Source organism: Podarcis tiliguerta, assembly GCF_965153285.1.
Source record: "Podarcis tiliguerta genome assembly, chromosome: 3".
In the NCBI taxonomy this organism is placed as follows: Eukaryota; Metazoa; Chordata; class Lepidosauria; order Squamata; family Lacertidae; genus Podarcis; species Podarcis tiliguerta.
This window is the reverse complement of record NC_139536.1, coordinates 90,685,796-90,706,159: the sequence shown is the minus strand read 5'-3', so window position 1 is coordinate 90,706,159 and position 20,364 is coordinate 90,685,796. Positions and strand designations below refer to the sequence as shown.

At 45.1% G+C, this 20,364-nt stretch overlaps 1 protein-coding gene across 2 annotated transcripts in view; it reads left to right on the top strand.

Moving 5' to 3' along the window:
* Positions 1–15,296: 15,296 nt before the first annotated feature.
* The window catches only part of TAF1B (TATA-box binding protein associated factor, RNA polymerase I subunit B), a 34,364-nt gene continuing 29,296 nt past the window's right edge, over positions 15,297–20,364 (top strand). For both annotated transcript variants that reach the window (XR_014508957.1, XM_083431669.1), the window contains exons 1-5: positions 15,297–15,440; positions 16,957–17,055; positions 17,461–17,548; positions 18,702–18,799; positions 19,851–19,949. Coding sequence is in view for 1 of the 2 variants with exons in the window: in XM_083431669.1 (XP_083287795.1) it covers positions 15,423–15,440; positions 16,957–17,055; positions 17,461–17,548; positions 18,702–18,799; positions 19,851–19,949 (402 nt within the window). In the remaining variant the exon portion in view is untranslated. The remainder of the gene's footprint in view (positions 15,441–16,956; positions 17,056–17,460; positions 17,549–18,701; positions 18,800–19,850; positions 19,950–20,364) is intronic.

Sequence of the window (20,364 nt, the reverse complement as noted above, 5' to 3'; positions counted from 1 at the left end):
GCAAAGGTTGACTGTGTCCTGAAAGCAAATGCCATGACATTTAATAATATAAACTGAAGAGCATCACTTCATTGCAGTTAAGATAAATTGTTTCTGTTGTGACGTGGGGTTTGTGATTTCAGCTCTCTTGACATAATCTGCTGGAGACAGTTCTCTAGTAACACTTCTTTATTACAGCAAACAAGACTGAAGACTGAGGAGGGGAAAGCTACATTTATAGGGACAGGGGACTAGCTAGAAAGGATACATTTTGGAGGGAACAATATCAGGCAATCACAGTCCTGCCTTTTGGAGGAAACCAATAAGACAGAGGATCCAATTACAGCAGTTTAAATGAACCAATAGTAGCTGTACCCCCTGAAACCAAAAGGCAGTTACTTTACCCTAATGCAAATATAGACAATAATAATACAGATATAAAATCCTTTGACTCAATACACAACACCCCTCCCCCCCTAGTGAGCACAGCAGACGTAATCTCTCAGGTACTGTGGGGTCCTACAACTTCTACTTGATCTCCTGACAACAGGCGTTGCCGGTTCTGGATTGGGTGTTACCTGTGGTAGAGGGGCTGCTATAGGGGTTTCCTCAGGAACAGATGGAGTCCCAGACATCTCAGGGTTCCCTACCTGTACCTCGTCATCATGAGGACTAGCAGACCCTGGTTCATTTGCTGAAGCCCCTGGTGACTGCACCTCTGGGCCATTTTCACTCTGGTCTTGCAGCTCTGCGTCGTTAGCCAGGGATGAATTATCTGACTCCTCCCTGCTGAGCGCCCGGCGCCTCAGCTGATCTATATGTCTCTTCCAAACTTGCCCATTTTCCAAGGTTACATAATAGGACACAGGTCCACTAGCCCGGGTGACCACACCAGCCACCCACCGCGAACCTCGTGAATAGTTCCTCACCCAGACCAGATCTTCAGGGGCGAGATACCTTGTTGTGTCAGTCTCAGCCTGGGGGGTTGCTCTTGAATTATGGTTTGGCATTTTATCCGGGTGGACATAATCCAGCACCGTTACCAGTCTTCTACCCAAGAGCAGCTCAGCTGGCGACTTGCCCGTCGCAGTACACGGCGTCGCATGCTGCAAAAATAACATTCGCGCGATGCGAGCTGACCAGTTACCCTCCATTAAGCGCGCAATGGATTCTTTGGCTGTTCTTACCATGCGCTCAGCCTGCCCATTGGAGGATGGGTGAAAGGGCGCGGATGTGACCCCTCTTATGAAGTTATCAGCCAAGAATGCCCTGAATTCTTGGGATACAAAAGCTGCCCCATTATCTGATACAATGGTCTCAGGTAACCCGTGGGTTGCAAACAGCTGCCTCAACACCTTGATTACGGCAGCTGATGCCATGCTAGGGACCATCGCCACTTCTAACCATTTGGAATATGCATCGACGACAACCAAAAAGACCTTCCCCTGGAATGGCCCAGCAAAATCTAAGTGCAGCCGGCTCCAGGGAGATCTGGACTGCTCCCACCAGTGAACTGGTGCTCTGGCCACTTCTGGCCGCACCTCTTGGCATGCCTTACATGTTCGTACCCATTGTTCTATGTTCTGGTCCATTCCAGGCCACCACACATAACATCGGGCTAGCGACTTCATCCTGACCATTCCCGGGTGTCCCATGTGAAGCGTCTCAAGCACCCTGTTTCTCAGTGGTGCTGGGATGATCACCCTATCTCCCCACAGGAGACAACCCTTATGCATGGACAACTCGTGCTGCCTTGTCGCATAAGGCCTGAATTTGTCTTCATGCGGACCACCTGGCCACCCCCTCCCCACCCAAGTGAGCACACGGGAGAGAACAGCATCTTTCCTCGTTTTCTCAGCTATATCAGTAGCCGTTACAGGAGCCCCCGGAAGTGTTTCCAGCATCATTATGTGCTCCGCTGGAGCGGGATCCTCATTGCTCCCGCCAGGAAGGGGCAATCGACTCAGCGCATCAGCGTGGCACAACCGTTTCCCCGGCACATGGGTCAAGGTGTACTGGAACCCGTTCAGGAATATAGACCAACGCAACATTCTGGGGGAGAGAATTTGTGGCGTTTGTTTGTTCGGGTTGAACAACCCTAACAGTGGTTTGTGGTCCGTTTCAATGGAGAAATGGCGACCGTACACATAATCATGGAACTTTTTGATTCCTGCCACAATTGCAAGCGCCTCTTTGTCAATTTGAGCATAGTTGCGCTCCGCGGGCGACAACGTACGGGAATAGAAAGAGATGGGCTTTTCCGACCCATCCAGTTCCCTATGACTCAGCACCGCCCCCAGGCCGTATTGAGAGGCATCACATGCCAGGACCAGCGGCTTTGACTCATCATAATGAGCAAGGACGCTCCCGCTACTCAGCATTCTTCGCAAGGAGTCAAAAGCCTTCTGCTGCCCCTGCCCCCATCGCCACACATTCTTTTTCTGCAACAGTCTATGTAATGGTTCAGCTACCGAAGCTTTATGGGGTAAGAACGAATGATAAAAGTTAATAAGTCCCAGGAATGACTGCAACTCCGTCTTGTTCTGTGGTCGTGGTGCCTCGATGATGGCCTTAATCTTAGCATCTGTGGGGTGGATGCCTGATGCATCAATTTTAAACCCCAAGAAATCCACAGCTGGCACCCCAAAACTGCATTTTTCCTTTTTCAGTTGCAACCCCACCTCCTTGAACTTGAGCAACACTGCACGGACACGCGCAACCAGTTCCTGTGGGTCTTTTCCAGCAATCAAAACGTCATCAAAAAATGGCAAGACCCCCGGCAGACCTCTTAACAGGCGTTCCATGAGCCCTTGAAAAATCCCTGGGGCCACACAAACTCCAAATTGTAATCTGTTAACTCTGAACGCCCCTTTATGTGTGACAATAGTCTGTGCTTCCGCTGATTGTGGGGTTACTGGCAGCTGTTGGTAGGCTTGTGCCAGGTCAATTTTGGCAAACACCTTGCCCCCAGCCAGTTTAGCCAACAGATGTGATACGACTGGAATGGGGTATGAGTTTCCCCTGAGTGCCTTATTGATAGTACATTTGTAATCTGCACAGATCCTGACTTCCCCATTTGCTTTAAGGGGCGTGACGATTGGAGTCTCCCACTTAGCAGAGTCCACGGGTGAGAGAACTCCCTGCTTGACCAATTTATCCAGCTCTGCTTCGATCTTGGGTTGCAGTGCAAATGGCACTCGCCTTGGTTTGAGTCGGATTGGGGCCACCCCAGGGTCCAACTCGAAGTCAACTGGGGGCCCTTTATAACAACCCAGTTTTCCATTAAAGAGACCAGCAAACTCTTTGCATAATGCCTCGCTCATCTCAGGGCAGGTTTGGATTGAATTAAGCCCTGATATACTCAGTCCCAGGGCGGGGAACCAGTCAGTGCCCAGGAGACTGGGGCGACTGCCCTTCGCAATCACCAGTTTGAGTACAGCCTGTTTGTCCCGGAACTGAACTCTCACGGCACACATTCCCATAACATGGATGCGGCCCGCTGAGTATGACTGCAAGGTTGCCGGGAAGGGCTCCAGAGGGGGCAACTTACCCCTGGGGAAGAATGTCCTCGCGGTCTGGTCCGACACGATAGTGAATCCAGATCCGGAGTCCACCTCCATGTCGCACTGCTGACCCTCAATCTTCACCTTGACGTGTGCCTTGCCTTGCGCTGGGAACTGCACGACCCTCCCGTTGATCTCCGTTACATAGTGGCAGTCCTTTAGAAAATGGGTTGCTGTGGGCGGTCTGCGATGCTCCAGTCTAGGTGTTCCTGTCGCTCCCAACGCCGCCGATCTACAGACCCTGGCGATGTGACCTGTCTTCCCGCACGTCCGGCACATAGCATCCCGGAAACGACAACTCTTCCGCTCATGGTTTCCGCCACAACCTGGACACCTGCCTCGGTGATCTTTGTGCACTGTGCAGGCCTGACGCACTGACTCGACCCCACGGACTGGGCTCTGGCTCGGAGTAGCCTCTAGCTCGTCCATGGCATGCGCAACTTCTATCTGTGGCTTAGGGGCCTTGCGACTGGCATCAAGCTCCTCTCTTTCATAATTCTCCGTGGCGGTGGCCTCCTTCAAGGCTGAAGCAAGGGTAACCTCTTCTTTAGCCACGATGCGTCTTCTGGCTTTCTTGCTGCTCAGACCACCGATAAACCGATCCAGGAGAGTCTCTTCCAGATTTTGGAAGTCGCAGTGCTGAGCGAGCTTCCGCAGTTCAGCTAGAAATGCAGATACAGACTCCCCAGCACGCTGCTGCCTCTCATGAAACTCCATCCGCCGGGCCATCTTGGTCTCAGTAGGCGCCAAATGGCTTGTTAGGCAGGCAAGAATATCTTTGAGAGATGTCTCACTTAGCTTCGCTGGAGCAAGCAATGCCTTGGCCAGCTTGAAGGTCTCAGGCCCACAGTAGCTCAGGAATGTGGCCCTTCTTTTGCTGGCATCGGTGATCCCTTGAGCCACTGCGAAGAACTCGAAGCGTTCGACGTAGTCTTCCCACGTGTGGGGCTCTGATGGCTGGAAGGGCTCCAATACCCTTGGACTCTCCATTGTCCTGTGGCAGGGTCGTCTTCTCAGCTGGCCAGTGAGTCTTGTTCTTAGCTGCAATCCGGACTCTGAGGCAGGGCTGCGTTTAACCGCTCCTCAGCATTCCGGATCCCACCTTCGTCGCCAGTTGTTGTGACGTGGGGTTTGTGATTTCAGCTCTCTTGACATAATCTGCTGGAGACAGTTCTCTAGTAACACTTCTTTATTACAGCAAACAAGACTGAAGACTGAGGAGGGGAAAGCTACATTTATAGGGACAGGGGACTAGCTAGAAAGGATACATTTTGGAGGGAACAATATCAGGCAATCACAGTCCTGCCTTTTGGAGGAAACCAATAAGACAGAGGATCCAATTACAGCAGTTTAAATGAACCAATAGTAGCTGTACCCCCTGAAACCAAAAGGCAGTTACTTTACCCTAATGCAAATATAGACAATAATAATACAGATATAAAATCCTTTGACTCAATACACAACAGTTTCGTTATAGGGTTAGATGGTATTATTCAGGTAAGTGGGTTTGGGAAGAACAAGAACTCGATGTGGTATTATTATTATTATTATTATTATTATTAAAATTTGTGTCTGAAAATCACAGTGCAGTCCACAACATAAAAATACGAATTAGCGGTGGAACGTTGTTTGTTAGAAATGAAGCCTGATGGAATCCACTGGGCATATGTTTATCTGAGTTGTGCATCAACCTGAGTGTGCTGAGTATAATGATCTTAATTAGAAAAGTGAACTGAAGCGAGAAGACAGCCTGTCTCCAAACTCTAAAATTATCATATTCCTATCAATGTCTCAGTATGCTTGGGTAACTTATAATTAGAGACAAAGGTTAACACATAATTTTATATGTTGAATAACCGGTTATGTAGATGCCATTATTTAAAGGCAGGGTTGCTTTCCACAAGTGTGTGTGTGTGTGTGTGTGTGTGAGAGAGAGAGAGAGAGAGAGAGAGAGAGAGAGAGAGAGAGTCAGGTCTGGTGAGTGAATAGAAGAGCCCAATAAACAAACAGTTACATTACCTCACCCATTTTTTTCATTATTTTTAAAAAAATGCATATATTTTGCATTCCAGATTGAAATGAAAGTTCGTCTTCCCTCTTCAGTTTGGAAGGGGGAATTGCTATTTCTTTGTCTCCTTTTAATTACTAACTCTTAGAACTAAGTTGCTACTGTTTGTTTGGGCTTCTTTTTTTTAAGAGGCAGATCTGAAGGCCATCAGAGAGCAATTTCAAATCATTTGAGACTGGAGACTTTCACCCCTAATAATCCTAATTGGTTGAGCAGAGGGTGACCTCAGCAACCTGGACATTGCCTGGTGGGTGGGTGACTGCTAGGGAACCAGGTAGTTGCTGCTTTGGGTTCCATGATGGAAGAAATATGGAATATAAAAATGGAGAAAATTAATGTGTTTCGGAGCTGAGGAGTTTGTAGAACTGATTGGTGGTGAGACTGGCTTCAAATTATGCCTTGGCAATCATTCAGGTCTAAGCTGGGAGATTTGTAATCGCATCTCCCACACCTCTCAGAAGTGTGCATGGGACCAACTTTACTTGATTTTGGTGTTGGTTAAAGGCGCATTAATTTGCCCAAGCTTTTGCAGCAAGTTCTGAAATGTAGCCACAATTGTTTGAGTGTGCAATGATTTCCATGACATACCTCCACCAAACTGGCTTAAAACAACAACGATGCTTGCTCTGAAGCTGGTAAAATTACTTTCTCCTTGCCTCTCCAATATTAATAGAAGAGCAATTAGGAAACACTCATCTGCTGTGAGGCGGGGAACAAACTGTTCCTCTCCTCTGCCTTCTAGCCTGGACTAGCACAAGCCAACAAGGCTTAAGGACTGGTGGTTTCTCCAGCAAGGACTCCCACCACCCCACAGACCTCCGTAGGACTGCACTGATAACATTGGAATAATGGTTACCACTTTACATGGTGCTCTTTTGCTACTGAACACCCGGAGTGGTTTACAGCACGACAGTATATAGTGGATTGGGACGTGGGAGTTCAGAGTTCAAATCCACACTGAGCCATATGAAGCCCACGGGGTGACCTTGAGCCAAGCATAGTCTCTCAGCCTAACCTACCTTGTGGGATTATTGGGGAGGATGAAATGTCGAAAGGGCGAATCACGAATGCTACGCTGAGCTCCTTGGGGAAAAGTTGGGATGTGAGGGTCATCAGAATTATTTTACACATTGCAATCATCAAATGCAAGTATGACAGATCATTTATATACAGTGGTACCTCGGGTTAAGAACTTAATTCATTCTGGAGGTCCGTTATTAACCTGAAACTGTTCTTAACCTGAGGTACCACTTTAGCTAATGGGGCCTCCCGCTGCCGCCGCACCACCACCACACAATTTGTTCTCATCCTGAAGCAACCCGAGGTACTATTTCTGAAGCAACCCGAGGTACTATTTCTGGGTTAGCGGAGTCTTTAACCTGAAGCGTCTGTAACCTGAAGCATCTGTAACCTGAGGTACCACTGTATAATACATGAGAACATAAGATGAGCCTGCTGGATTATCCATCCTGTTCTCACAGTGGCCAACCAGATGCCTGTGAGGAGTGCTGTGTTTTCTAGAAAAAGAGGTGCTGGAACTCACCGGGAACACCTCCCTCATTCTCTTAGAATGGCCATCGCGCCCACTTGAGAGTTGCTAAATAGAGAAGCTTAGATTGTCTCATTGGGCTTCCAGCCAGGCTTGAGGATCCTGCTCTATATTAAAAGGCCTGATGCGAGAGGCAGGTTTTCAGCTGGCGCCGAAAACCAAGCAACCCCAAAGCAGGTACTACTCCAGCAAACAGCTTCTATGTAGCTCCAAGCACACCAAGTGTCTTTCCAAATATTACTTGCAGCAAAGTAGTACAGTATCTGTGCTCATTTACTGGCCACACTCTGTGCTTCACTTTGTGTACAGCCTTCTTGGATGACGGACACTGCCGTGTACAGTGTGTAGCTCAGGAGATACAAGAAAGCGATGAGATGCCTCTGGCAGGAATTTTGTACTGCTTTCCTGTTGCATTTTTAGGAAGGGAACCGCTGGGTTTAATTTTTGTTTTTAAAATTGCTGTGGACAGCAAAAAAAAATGGTTAATCCTATGCAGACTTGGAGTAAGCTCAGTTTAAGTCTGAATAGGGTTTTACTTCTGAATAGGGATGGGGGAAGAAATTTTAGTTTGCCGTATTTTCCCATCTATAAGACGCCCCCATGTATAAGGCACCCCCAATTTTTGCGGACTCAGATTTAAGAAAATGAGGGGAGATGTATCCGTGTATTAGACGCCCCCTGAGTTTTGACATTTTTTAGGAGGGAAATCTAGTTTTATACACCAAAAAATACAGTACATTTAAAGCCGAATCTACCAAAACAAACAAATTTTAAAACACTGAAAAATAACAAACCAAAGCATAGCCATCCTTCAAAATTCCACTGATTTATATTTTGCGACACAGTCGCCAAAATGTGTATATATTAGGGGAAAGAGTGCTTAAAAATGAATATATAAGAGAAAATGATGTATCAAAATGCATTATGTTAGGGAAAACGGCTTGCAAAAATGTGTACGTTATTCACAGCTGCATGCAAAAATGTGTTTACTAGGGCAAATTTGCTGTAAAATGCTGAAGAATTTTCAAATTCCTTCAGAAATGTGGAGATTAGAAAAAGAGAGAAACTGAGACAGTAAAAACTGCTGTATTCTCCCATCCCTTACCTCTGTGCTTGGAACACACTGCTTGCCACAAATATCAATGTGGAAAAGGGAAGGTGGGCACAAAGGTATAGCCTATATAGATTATAACATGTCACAGACCCACAGACACCTCCCCTCCTCAGCTCATTAGACCACTGCAATCACTGAGAAGTTGAAGGCACAGCAGTGCCTACCTACAATTAACTAATGCACCTAAGTTCCCATTAAAGGGTATTCGTGCCTTCATCCCACACCTATTGCAGTGAGATGAGATCTTTCTATTTGGTGTAAGTTGCAAGCGCCTAATTATCTTGAGCCTCTTTCTCTTGCATCCCCAGATCAGCTGCCTGTTCCCATGTATTAAAGCAACCACAAGTGTTGCAAGAAGCATTAAGTGTCATTAAGCAATTATCCTCCTCGGCATTGCTGCTTTTCAAAACTTGGCTTCATGGGCACAGATTTAATAAGGATGTAACGAGCAGTTTTGTGCAGAGTCAGAAGGATGATCAGTAGCGGATTTTGAGGAACGTGGTTGCTCTGGAGCACTGAGGAAAGGCCTTTCCCCTCCCTGCTACACAGAACTGGCAAAAGCACCTGCCGCTTAGATCCAAGCTATCTGAAAGACCTCATTCACTCATAAGAATCTGCCTAGGTTTTGAGATCTCTGGGGAGGCCCTTCCGTCAGTCTTGCCACGCTCACAGGCATGCTTGGTAGGGACACAGGATAGGGCCTTCTCAGTGGCTGCTCCCAGATTTTGGAATTCCCTCCCTAGATAAGCCAAACTGGCTCCCTCCTTGTTGGCCTTCTACTGGCAGGTGAAGACTTTTTTGTTCCAATGCGCTATGTTTTATATTTTCTAGTCATTCTTATTTTTGTCTGTAAGCCGCCTTGAGTGCCTATCAGGGAAAGCTGGGGTATAAATGAATAAATATATCTTCAGGGCTTTTTTCCAGCCGGAACTCAGTTCCGGCACCTCTCAAGTGGGCGCCATTGCCATTCTAAGAGAATAAGGGAGGTGTTCATAGTGAGTTCCAGCACCTCTTTTTCTAGAAAAGATAGCATAATATATCACCATCTTCAGCTGACAAATGAATGTAAGAAGAGTCCTGTTAGATCAGATGAAAGGCATATCTAGATCAGGTTCCTATTTCCTACCATGGTGTCAGGAGTCCAGGTTCCCAGCTTAATAACACTGTAAGCGCAGATAATTAAAAAGGAGGATTTCTTGCAAAAACAGACAGATAGCTCCGGACAGCTCTAACAAAGCTGCTGACATTCTCACTCAAGATGATCCTTCTGAAGACTGCTTCTGGTTCCTACAGAAGATATTGAACCTTCACCCCTTACGTCTCTTGTTTTGCTTCATGTTCAGCAGCCCTCCCATTCGCCAACTCTTCAGACTTATTGGATCAGCTCCAACCTCTTCCTGTTCCGAAAGACTGTCTCTGTGTCTGTTCGTGCCTTTTTGAGCTTCCTGAGAGCTTTGGCTGTGTTCTAGCCCGCTCTCAGCTGTTCCCTTGGCAACCGGCCATCCAAGGTCAGAGGGATTCGACGCTGGCAGCTCTGGCCTCTGCTCAGCCTGTGCCAAATGGCTGTAAAGTTCCATTTGGAGCCGGCTCATTCCTGACACATGGTCAACTAGATGGAAAGCTAACCAGGAGTAGTCCTCTCCTGCTGTCCCCCCACCTCTGAGCGACTGATATTCAGAAGCATATTGCCTCTGATGCAGGAGATGGTATACAGACATCTTGACTAGGAGCCCTTGATAGTCCTTATCATCCATCCTAAAGGACACCTTTTGATTTAGCATGTTGAGTTTTTCATGTCCAATCAAAGTTCCAAAGTGCTGGGAAATTACAACTCTTAACAGCAACACCCTTAACAAACGTATTATTTAAGGAATACTGAGATGCAATGGTATCTGATTCTGTGGTTAGTTCCGTCTTGACTACTATCTTCCAGCTGGATGGCTGTCAGTGGAAGAGTGGTGGAGACAACTGACCCCACGAAATCCAATTGATTAACACTGGCTACAAAAATGCTTAACTCATGAGTGATGGCACATACTAGGTGGTTCCCATAGCAACCATTTACTGAAAGATATAGTACAAGCGTTTCATCAATGAGCTCTTGTACTTTGGTCATTTCTGGTTTGGTCTTGCTTGTTAAGAACACCATAAGTGTGTTGCTGGATCAAACCAAACACCCATTGAATCTAATATCTTGTTTGCACAGTGGCCAACCAAATGCCTATGGGAAGGCTATACACAGGACCTTAGTCTGGTATTTTGTTTGTGGTTGAGTCTGGGCGTGTTTTGTTCATGGTTTGACATTATTTGTGCTGATTTTATTTTAAAATGTTGATTGCAAATCACCTTGAGTAAGAAGCTGGGATCCATGCCAACTCTATAATTCTATATATGTTCCAAGGCAATTTACAAACATCCTTAATAACAACTAAAATATTTTTTAAACCAGTACAACAGAATCTAGGTTTTGATTTTAAAACAACACAGAATGAAACCTTAGGCAGAGATATTTTCATCTAGCTGAGGATTAATTTATACATTAATGTAAGTAGTTTTTAATTCATGATGAATTGTAAAAGTGCTTTTACATATCTGTAAGACTCTACTCACACTTCTCAAAGCACATGAAGGATGTAATTCTATAGGAGTAATGGCAGTCTCAGAAGTAAAAACCATTGAACTCAGTGGCCTTAGTTCAGAATGGACTTGTATAGGACTGCACTGTCTATCATTGAAGCTCAGAAACCATCACTAAAACAAGGCAATAGCCTGTCCAGTTCTTTACCAAGTTTTCTGTGATCTCATCCTTTGGGAATTCTAACTCTACCTTAATTAGCTGACAAATTTCCAAAGGGGTAGTTGTGTTTGTTGCAGCAAAAATAACAAAGTCTTGCGACACCTGAAACACTAACACATTTTATTATGCCAAAAGCTTTCATGGATTAAAGTCCACTTCATCAGAGACATGAAGGGTAATCCTCAGTTGCAGGTATTTATACACATGGTTTTAAGGGGTGCAGGCAGTTGTAAGGAGTGAGATCAGAGGGAATTGAAATGCAAGATGCACAGATAGTAGTAACTGAGTCAGAGCTAGAATGTATGTAAGCAAGCACAGTGACTCTTTACAAAAGCGGTGATATGCAATAAAACAATCAGATTAGCAATGCTGAGTTAATTAACATTGGCAGTGGGAAAAGAAACCATTGTCTCTATTCAGGCCCAAATCAATGGTGTTTGACTTCTTGATAAGTTGTAGTTCAGGTGTTTCGGGCTGCAGTTTTCCTCTGAAATTCCTTTAAGAGAAGTGGCAACATGCCCTAGTAGATATGCTATTTCCAAGTGTTTTTAATACAGTATTGTAAATCTTTTTGAAAACATTTGTTAGGCACACTGTCTTGTATTCTGCAAAGTTAACAGAGTTTTATGGGCAGCTAAAGGGTTTGTTGCCCCCCTTTGGCCTGGAGAAATGACAGCTATTAAAAACAAGGAAGAATTTTACCAAAAAAGAGAGATAGGAAGAGTTTAAAACACAGCTAAGTTGTTTTTTTCCTCAATTTGGATCAAAGCTGGTTTTGGAAACACATCAAAATGCAGTAGTCTTTCCAAAGGAACATCCGGACAGATATGGTTTGTGGATGCAGAGTAAATGGGAGCCTACGCAGTGCTACTGAGAGTTGGTCCATTGAAATTGATGTATCTAAGCTGATCCTGTCCCATTAATTTCAATGAGTCTACGCTGAGTAGACTCTACTCTGCAACACTGGCTATAACCCATTAACAATGATTACTTTTATCTCCCATTAAAAGACTGTTGTGGTCACAGAAGCCGACTAGATAGGCACTTGAATTTAATTTCAGTGTTGGCAACGGGACAGCATTCTTTGTCATGCCTGAGGGCAGCAGGCTGACCTGGAGAGCCCAGGAAGGGAACATATATCTTGCCACCATTCATTCATCACCCTACCTGGGACCTGTTCGCTGCCTACTCAAACCACTCAAAAGAACAATAGATACATGCATACAATACTTGCTGGAGTGCATAGTTTGGGTTAGCTGTCTCTCGGCCTGTTGCAGTGGCGTAGCGTGGGGGGTGCAGGGGGGGCTGGCCGCACCGGGTGCAACATCTGGGGGTTAGGGTTAGGGGCGCAAATCCACGGGTTAGGGGGTGCAAATTACTTGCCTTGCCCCGGGTCTGACAACCCACGCTACGCCACTAGCCTGTTGGCTTGGTCGATCACATGCCCTCCCCATGACACTGCTTGTAATGTGTTGACAAAATGTGAACTAGGAAAATGCAGTTTTTCAATATTATGAGGAAAAAATTACCTGAAGCATACGGTGCAAGTTGTATACTCACTCAACATGCCCTCTAAAGACCACAGTTATTAATTAGAGCGACTTGATTCCATTTATGGAAACATTTCAGAGGCATTTGTTTTATATGTGCAGTTAAAGCAGCACATTGGTCATCTTTGCCTTCCTGTAGGACTGCTGAGCGATTGCTGCACCATTGTCCTTCTTCTCCCCAAACCAACCAGGAGGATGGCAACCACATTAAAAAACAAGAAACAAGAAATGTGCTCCATTTACAGATTAGTATTTACGACCTGCCTCTAAATCCCTTCTGATTTTTGAACACTTGGCACTTGTGTGGCTAGCAAGAAGACTCCTTTATCAGAGCACTGTGAATGGGTTTTGTTTAAGGGATCATCAGATGCACTTCAGCCTTTGTCGGTCCGCTGATCTGGTGGCTGAAGCATACAGGCAGACCTGGGAACCACCAGTGGCAACATAACGCCTACCATGCTCAAATTAGTATATGAACTCATTGAGTTCTCAGGAGACAATGGAGGCATGCGCCATGAACTCAAAATGAGTACATTTTGGTTTGCTTTCAACATGGACTGCCAAGTGCAACCCAGAATCCATCGCAATGCCACAGGAAAGGAGGGTGTGGGTCACATGCTTAGTTTGTGTGGGACGGTAATCACTTTGCTCCACTTATGGCAGCAAAACAAAACAAAGTACTCTTGAGCTGTCCCTGTTTGTGCCAATGACAGTAATGAGAGTGAGTCTAGCATGGCTAAGTATATGGAAGTCTGTCAGAAAAGATGATAGATCTCTTGCAAGAACTCTCTAGCATTCCTGCTGGCTCACATCTGAGTCAAAAACATGAATGTGGGGACTAGAAGAAGAAGAAGAGTTTGGATTTGATATCCCGCCTTTCACTCCCTTTAAGGAGTCTCAAAGCGGCTAACATTCTCCTTTCCCTTCCTCCCCCACAACAAACACTCTGTGAGGTGAGTGGGGCTGAGAGACTTCAGAGAAGTGTGACTAGCCCAAGATCACCCAGCAGCTGCATGTGGAGGAACGGGGAAGTGAACCCGGTTCACCAGATTACGAGACTACCGCTCTTAACCACTACACCACACTAGCTCTCTACTGATTTGCCCAAACATTCTGCCATAGCTCCCAAAAAATTATGGATTTATTTGGCATCTTCAGGGGAAAGTTTAATTCTTTTTCTTCCCCATATGTATAGTGTGAAAAACACTTTTGTTCTTGCAAGGTGGAGCATCCTCTGAAAACTCTTCCATGCAAACTGCTATTGTTTTGTTCAGTCTTAATTCTAGCCTTTTTTTAAAAAAAAAGTTCATACATTTAAATTAATTAACATATGTATTTAAGCAGTAGTTCATTGGATAATGCCACATGTATACTTTGTAATATAATGTCATGTTATTGCAACATTTTTTTAAAAAAAGAACACTACGAACAGCCAATCTTTTGACCAGTGTTTTGTTTTTCTCTTCATATATTGTAAATGATATTAAAAACCTTGATTATGAAAGAACAATTGTACACATAGTTGCTTTATTATTGTATTGTTCAGTGCTTAAGAATCGTATTTAAAAAAAATACAAGCTTTGTAGTATTTTTTAAAAGGTTAACACACCGGTAGTGGGTTTACTGATGGGCCTGCTGATGTTTTTTGAAATAAGAATTAGAAACTTGTGTTTTAAGCCACCATGCCTGACAAAGGCTAGATTAATGCTTTAATACTACTTTGATAGTTTATTATTTTTAGAATTACCCCAGGGATGCAATTAAAGTACCTTCACTATAAACTAACACATTTACTATAAAACGATATTACTTTGTTTAGTATTAGTAAATGAATGGCTTAAAAATTTGTTTCTGTTCACTATTGTGAATGTGAAAAACCCGCTCTTCAAACGCTTACAGTGAAATCCAAGACAGAGAAGTTAAGTGGATATGGGATTTACATACAGTCTTATATAGCAAAGCTTTTGTGTTGTTTGTAGTATACATCTCTTCGGAAAAGATTTTAACACCAATCGCCGCCAGTGAATACTTTGGTCCGAGGGGGTCTTCATTCTCCATCTATTTCTCCATCTAAAAGCACAAAGTGTCACCCTTGAGAAAACTTGCCAAGTCTAACGCGGACCAGATGCCGTCGCCTCCGCACGGGGAAATGTTGTCCCTGTGTTAAATTTCCTAACAACCACCCAGAAATATAAGCTAAAGCCTACAAGTTAGAGTCTGCTGTGGAAACCGTGGTCCTTTTTCATAACTAGCTGGTGGTGTAGGCTTCTTCTCCAGAAAGCCTTTCTGAGTCCCTCTCCGAAAGCAGGCTCAGTCGGCATCGTGCAAACCTGTGTTGTTTACGCACTTAATTTAAAAGAATAAGGTCTGGGTAAGCGAGGCTAGAATCAGGCACGGGCTGCAGAGGAAAGGCAATCTGCACGCGCTCAGAGGCTGCAGCTCCCTTCACACATTATAGCCGCATGGAGGAAGCAGATTCGGGGACTGAGTCCACGCGCAAAGCAAAACACACACACACACAAACCCTGTCTGCTTTTCGCTCAGGGATTTCCTTTTAGCAAAAAAGAGAAGGGGTGGTGGGAGGAGGGGAAGCAGGAACCCCGTCGCCGTGCATTTCGAGCCTCTTTGCTGCTTCTTTTTTGCTTTGCTTTCCCCTTGCTAGAGGGGGAAATGTGCGCAAGCGGCATCCCCGGAACGAAAAGGATGGAGGCTTCGTTTCCCGGCCGGCTGCTGTTTCGGTGAGCTCGGCGGCGGCAGGATGGTTGCTACTACGGCGCAGTGGCGGTGATCGCTCCGCGCGCCATGGAGGAAGAGGACGCGGTGAGGTTGGGGCGCAAAGAGGAAGGGGAAGGGTCCCTTCAGCTGCCCCTGAGAAGGACAGAGGGTTGGGATGCGGGGCAGGCAGGAAGCCCTGGGCTTGAGTATCACGAGGGATGCAGACAGGACACAGCCTGTTCGGGGCGAGCTTAGTGATAAGCCCTTTGGGTCAAGTGGGAGTGGTTTAGGGTTACCATTTCTTTTCCAGCAGGCTGCACAGTTCAACAGGTTAAGCTGCCATCTCCTCCTGCACCAGACTGGGGAAAGCTTCCTCTGTTGAACAACGCCTTCTGTGCAGCTGTTAAAAAAACCAAAACCAAAAAGAGGGTCTGGAGGATGTGGGTTGGGGGCAGTGCCGGATTTACGTTTAAGCTAAACAAGCTATAGCTTAGGGCCCCACTCTCTTGGGGGCCCCGAAAACAATTAAAAAGAAAAAACCACCTGGATGTACATTTCCAAAATATAAGATAAAAAAATAAAAATAAAACCTACATACAGCAACAGTGTTTTGTGTTGTGTAGGCTCCTATGATGTAAGTAATGGGCCCCGCCTGCTTGCCTGCTCCCTAAAATATCACTGGTTTGCTCAATTCAATATATAGGGTGCCCATAAATTACCATATAGCATACATTCAACACAAAAAACAGCGACAGTTTGTTGTTGACAAAGGACAGCTGGACATATAAAGGGCCCCATTACCTTCAGTAGCTTAGGGCCTCATCAAACCTAAATCCGGACCTGGTTGGGGGAGATACACAGCCATTTCTTCGAAGGATGAAATACTGTATTTATTCAGGTGTTAAGGTTCCCAGCGTAGTGCTGTTGCTCTATACACTCTTCTATTGAGCTTCTGCCAACCTAGCAGTTCGAGAGCACACCAGTGTGAGTAGATAAATAGGTACCGTTGCGGCGGGAAGGTAAACGGCATTTCCATGCGCTCTGGTTTCCCTTGTGCCAGAAGTGGTTTAGTCACACTGGCCACACGACCTGGAAAGCTGTCTGTGGACAAACGCTGGCTCCCATGGCCTGAAAAGCGAGATGAGCGCTGCAACCTCATAGTCGCCTTTGACTGGACTTAACCATCCCAAGGTCCTTTACCTTTTTTATATTGAGTAAAGGGGTAGGTCATGCAACAGAAGTGTTTAGCTCATGAAGTCCTATTTGTTGAAGTTAAATCAGGTGCCTCAACAGCGCAAACCAAGTCACACTTACATGGAAGTAGGGCCCACTGCTTTCACTGAGTTTTAAATGTGCATAGGATTGCAACCTGGGTTACTGTGTACCGTCTTCTGCACATTTGCTTAGGCTCTAATGAGCACAGTGGAGCAAGTAAACATACATAGGGTTGGGCTGTAAATAATATTTAAGAAGATGCAATCTGTTATTCTTCTTCGATGGATAAGATACTTTACTGTGGTATATTGAAATAAATGTTATGGCCATGAAAGGACTGTGTACCTCTTGGAAAGAACAGACTGCTGCTATTTACATTCAATTTTTTCCTTTTTTTTTGAAATAGAGAGACTACAATGAACCTTGTGTACAATGTTCTGACATCAATTGGGGACTTACTGAAGAAGGAAAATTTTACTGCAGATCATGCCACAATGTTATAGAAGTAAGTAAGCAATTCTCAGTCTCACTTTTTTTTTTTTACACTCCCAAATTCCCTTCAGTTTTTTAGTGTAAACCTTCATTAAAAATTAAATATATTCACCTGTATTAAATATTTTGGCCTTGGTTCATTTTTTATTATCTGCAACTAATCACATAGTGGCTCTGGAAGTGGATGCATGCTGTCATCCAAAAATTTATCCATGTAGTCCAGGAATCCAGAAGAGCATTGTGATAGTGTTGTGGATTCTTGTAAGTCTACATCCATGGTAGCTTTGCAAATAGGAGCCTGCTCACCCAAAATGATCTCTGTTGTTCCATTGCGATACATGTTTAAAAGGACAAGAAGGCTTCTGGATTTTTTTGCAGTTTGTTGTTAACCTTATATGTTTTCAAAACTGTCTTGCAGAGGACTAGAGAAGTTATAACTGGTGATGCTACTACAAACGCCAGAGCACAGTCCATCTCTAGAGGCTTAAAAAAGAAGAAAAAACTTGGTATGTTGGCCAAAAAAAGAAAATGTGCTGTAACAATAGATGAAACATTTATATTCCCCAACCTTTGGCCTAATATCTTCATGAATGTATAAGCATAAAAAATGCTGTCTGGCAGTATTCGAAACTCCCATTGTTCTAAGTGCATTGCACGACAGGGAATTTCATTAGCGGGAGCAATTTCTGAGCTCTGGGCACAGAACTGTACCTGAGTTTTCAGATTAAAACTGCAGAGTGGACCTTCTTCTGCTACCCCACTTCCAGCTACTCTCTGAAGACTGGAGAAGAGACCCTCTTAAGAATATTAGGGCGTGGGCAGGGGAAGGACTAGACCATGTGAAAAATGAACATATTATTTTAGCTGCAGTTCGTTCATTTTCAGCTTTGTATTCTTGTTATAAAAAAGTGCATAGACATTCTATTGTTGTATCCATAACTTAGGTTTAAGGTGCCATTTAGCTCCTAGCTTTCATATCTCAGTTTCTTAACACTTTGTTGTTGTTGTTTAGTCGTGTCCAACTCTTCGTGACCCCATGGACCAGAGCACGCCAGGCACTAACTTAACACTTAACACTACTGTCTGGCAAAATATGCTAATCAGCTATGACTTCTCCATAGCTTTTGGATATAAATATGTTCCCCCAACATTGCTTCCAGATAGATTACAGCACAAATATCACTTTTAAGTCGACAGTTAACACTTTCTAGTGTACGATATTTGATCAGTAAAATGCTGACACACAGCTGGCACAAAATATTACAGCTAGACTGTAGATGGGGACAGACTATTAATAGTACAGAGGTACCTCTGGATGCGAATGGGATCTGTTCCGGAGCCCCATTCGCATCCTGAGCAGAACACAACCCGCGTCTGTGCGTGCGCGTGTCACGATTCGTTGCTTCTGCACATGCGCGTGACGTTACTTTGAGCGTCTGCGCATGCGTGAGCTCTGAAACCTTCCAGGTCACCACAGAGTGCAACCTGAAAACACTCAACCTGAAGCAACTTTAACCCGAGGTATGACTGTACATCAAAAGTTCAATGATCAAATCTTACTCCCTCGTAAGTGTGTTTAGGATCATAGCCTAAAATGCCTTATTGGTATAATTTTGGCTATTAACAAGCTATTAGTCATGACACTCATTTTTCTTTTAGAAAGCAGCTGGGAATGGTATATTTGTGAAGGCTTTCAATTCATTCTCTCGAAGCAAGCCGACGCACTGCAGGCTTTAGGAGTTTCTTCACAGTTCAAGGTACATTTAGCCTACTTGGTGCAGTGGTCCCATCTCACGAAATGCTAATCTATGGCTTAGTGTTAAACCACAGTGAGCCTCTGGCACAGCCACGAGGAGGAATACAGAACTTTGTTGTGATGTCCAAACCATGACAATCTGGTTAATCTATGGTATGTTGAAACCAAACAACTTCAAATTATGAGTTAAGAAGCATCCTTGTTTCAACAAACTACAGTTTAGATTAGCCATAGCTGAGGGTTCAGGCAGCACCAGCAGCATGCTAAACTGTGGTTAAAGCTAAAGCGGAAATAGAAGTTATCGATCTCCTTATAGCTGTTCCAGAAAGGGACAGGGGGTGTGTGCAGGCCCAAGATTCATTGTGGCTCACCATTGTAAACTGTGACTTAAGTGTGATTGCAGCCATTCCAGGGAATGCCTGGCAGTGAATTATGAAATTCAATGGACAGTTATGCAGCTTAGAACCATTGCACATAATCTATGTGCTGCTTAATGAAAATGCACTTGTTTCCCAGAAGGAGGAGGCATGGAAGTAGGGGTGGGAGCTGAGAAAAGGAAGGAGGAGGGAGAAAAAAGTGATGAAGGTGCAAATGGGGTTTGCAAAAGGAGCCACGGGAAGGAGGGTTAGGATGAAAGCAGGTGTACAAAGGGGGCAGCAAAATAGAAAGGAGTAGCGTCATCGTAATAGTGTGGAGGGTGAAGAGGCTGCTTAGGAGTTGCAATGTGGGGGGGGGGGGGAAGGAAGGCGCAGGAGGTTACCATAGAGGTGGTCTGTGTGCAACGGGAGGATTGCAAAAAAAGCAGGGGAGGAGTAAGCGTGGACATAGGCATGAAAAAGGCTGCAAAATAGGGCTGCAGAATAGAAGAGTGAAATGAGATTGGGAAGTTGAAAAGGGAGCTTATTAGTTGCATGGGGTGGGAAGGTGCAGCTCTAGAGGGTTAATGTGGGGGCTTGGTTAGCAGCAAAGTGAGCAGCGACACAGGCCCACATGTTTTGCATGCACATAAACATACACAAACGTGGGTGAATAACTTTCTTTGTTCTTATCAGGATGATGTTTTGTGGAAGTTCTGGAGAATTTACCTTCAGAAGAGCCCGCAGGCTTATTGTGACAAGCCCCGTCGTGAAGTTGCTCGCGATATCTCGACAGTAAGTGCAAAGTTAGGAAGGGGTGATTAGCTGTCTTTTCCATGCCCATGTGGTCCCAGAGCATTTATGGAAACTTAGGCAACCTATCTTATAACTAAAAACCTACAGTTTGGCAGTGCTCAAAACCCTTTAAGAGGACCTTGTTTTGCTGGGAGCCAGAATTCCTTAACACAGGGGTTTTCAACCAGCGTGCCGTGGCACCCTGGGGTGCCTTGAATGATGGGCAGGGGTGCCGTGGGCAACACTGGCCTATGTCCCTCCTTCCTTGCCTCCCTCCTCTGATGCTCTCTTGTGTCTCTGCCTCCCAAAGGCTTGCACAGCTTTTATTGCAGCAGCCCTGGCTATGAGTGTCACAGGCAAAGGGTGCCTCAGGGAGGCACCTCTCTTTGGGGCGGGTGGGGAGACCAGGGAGTGT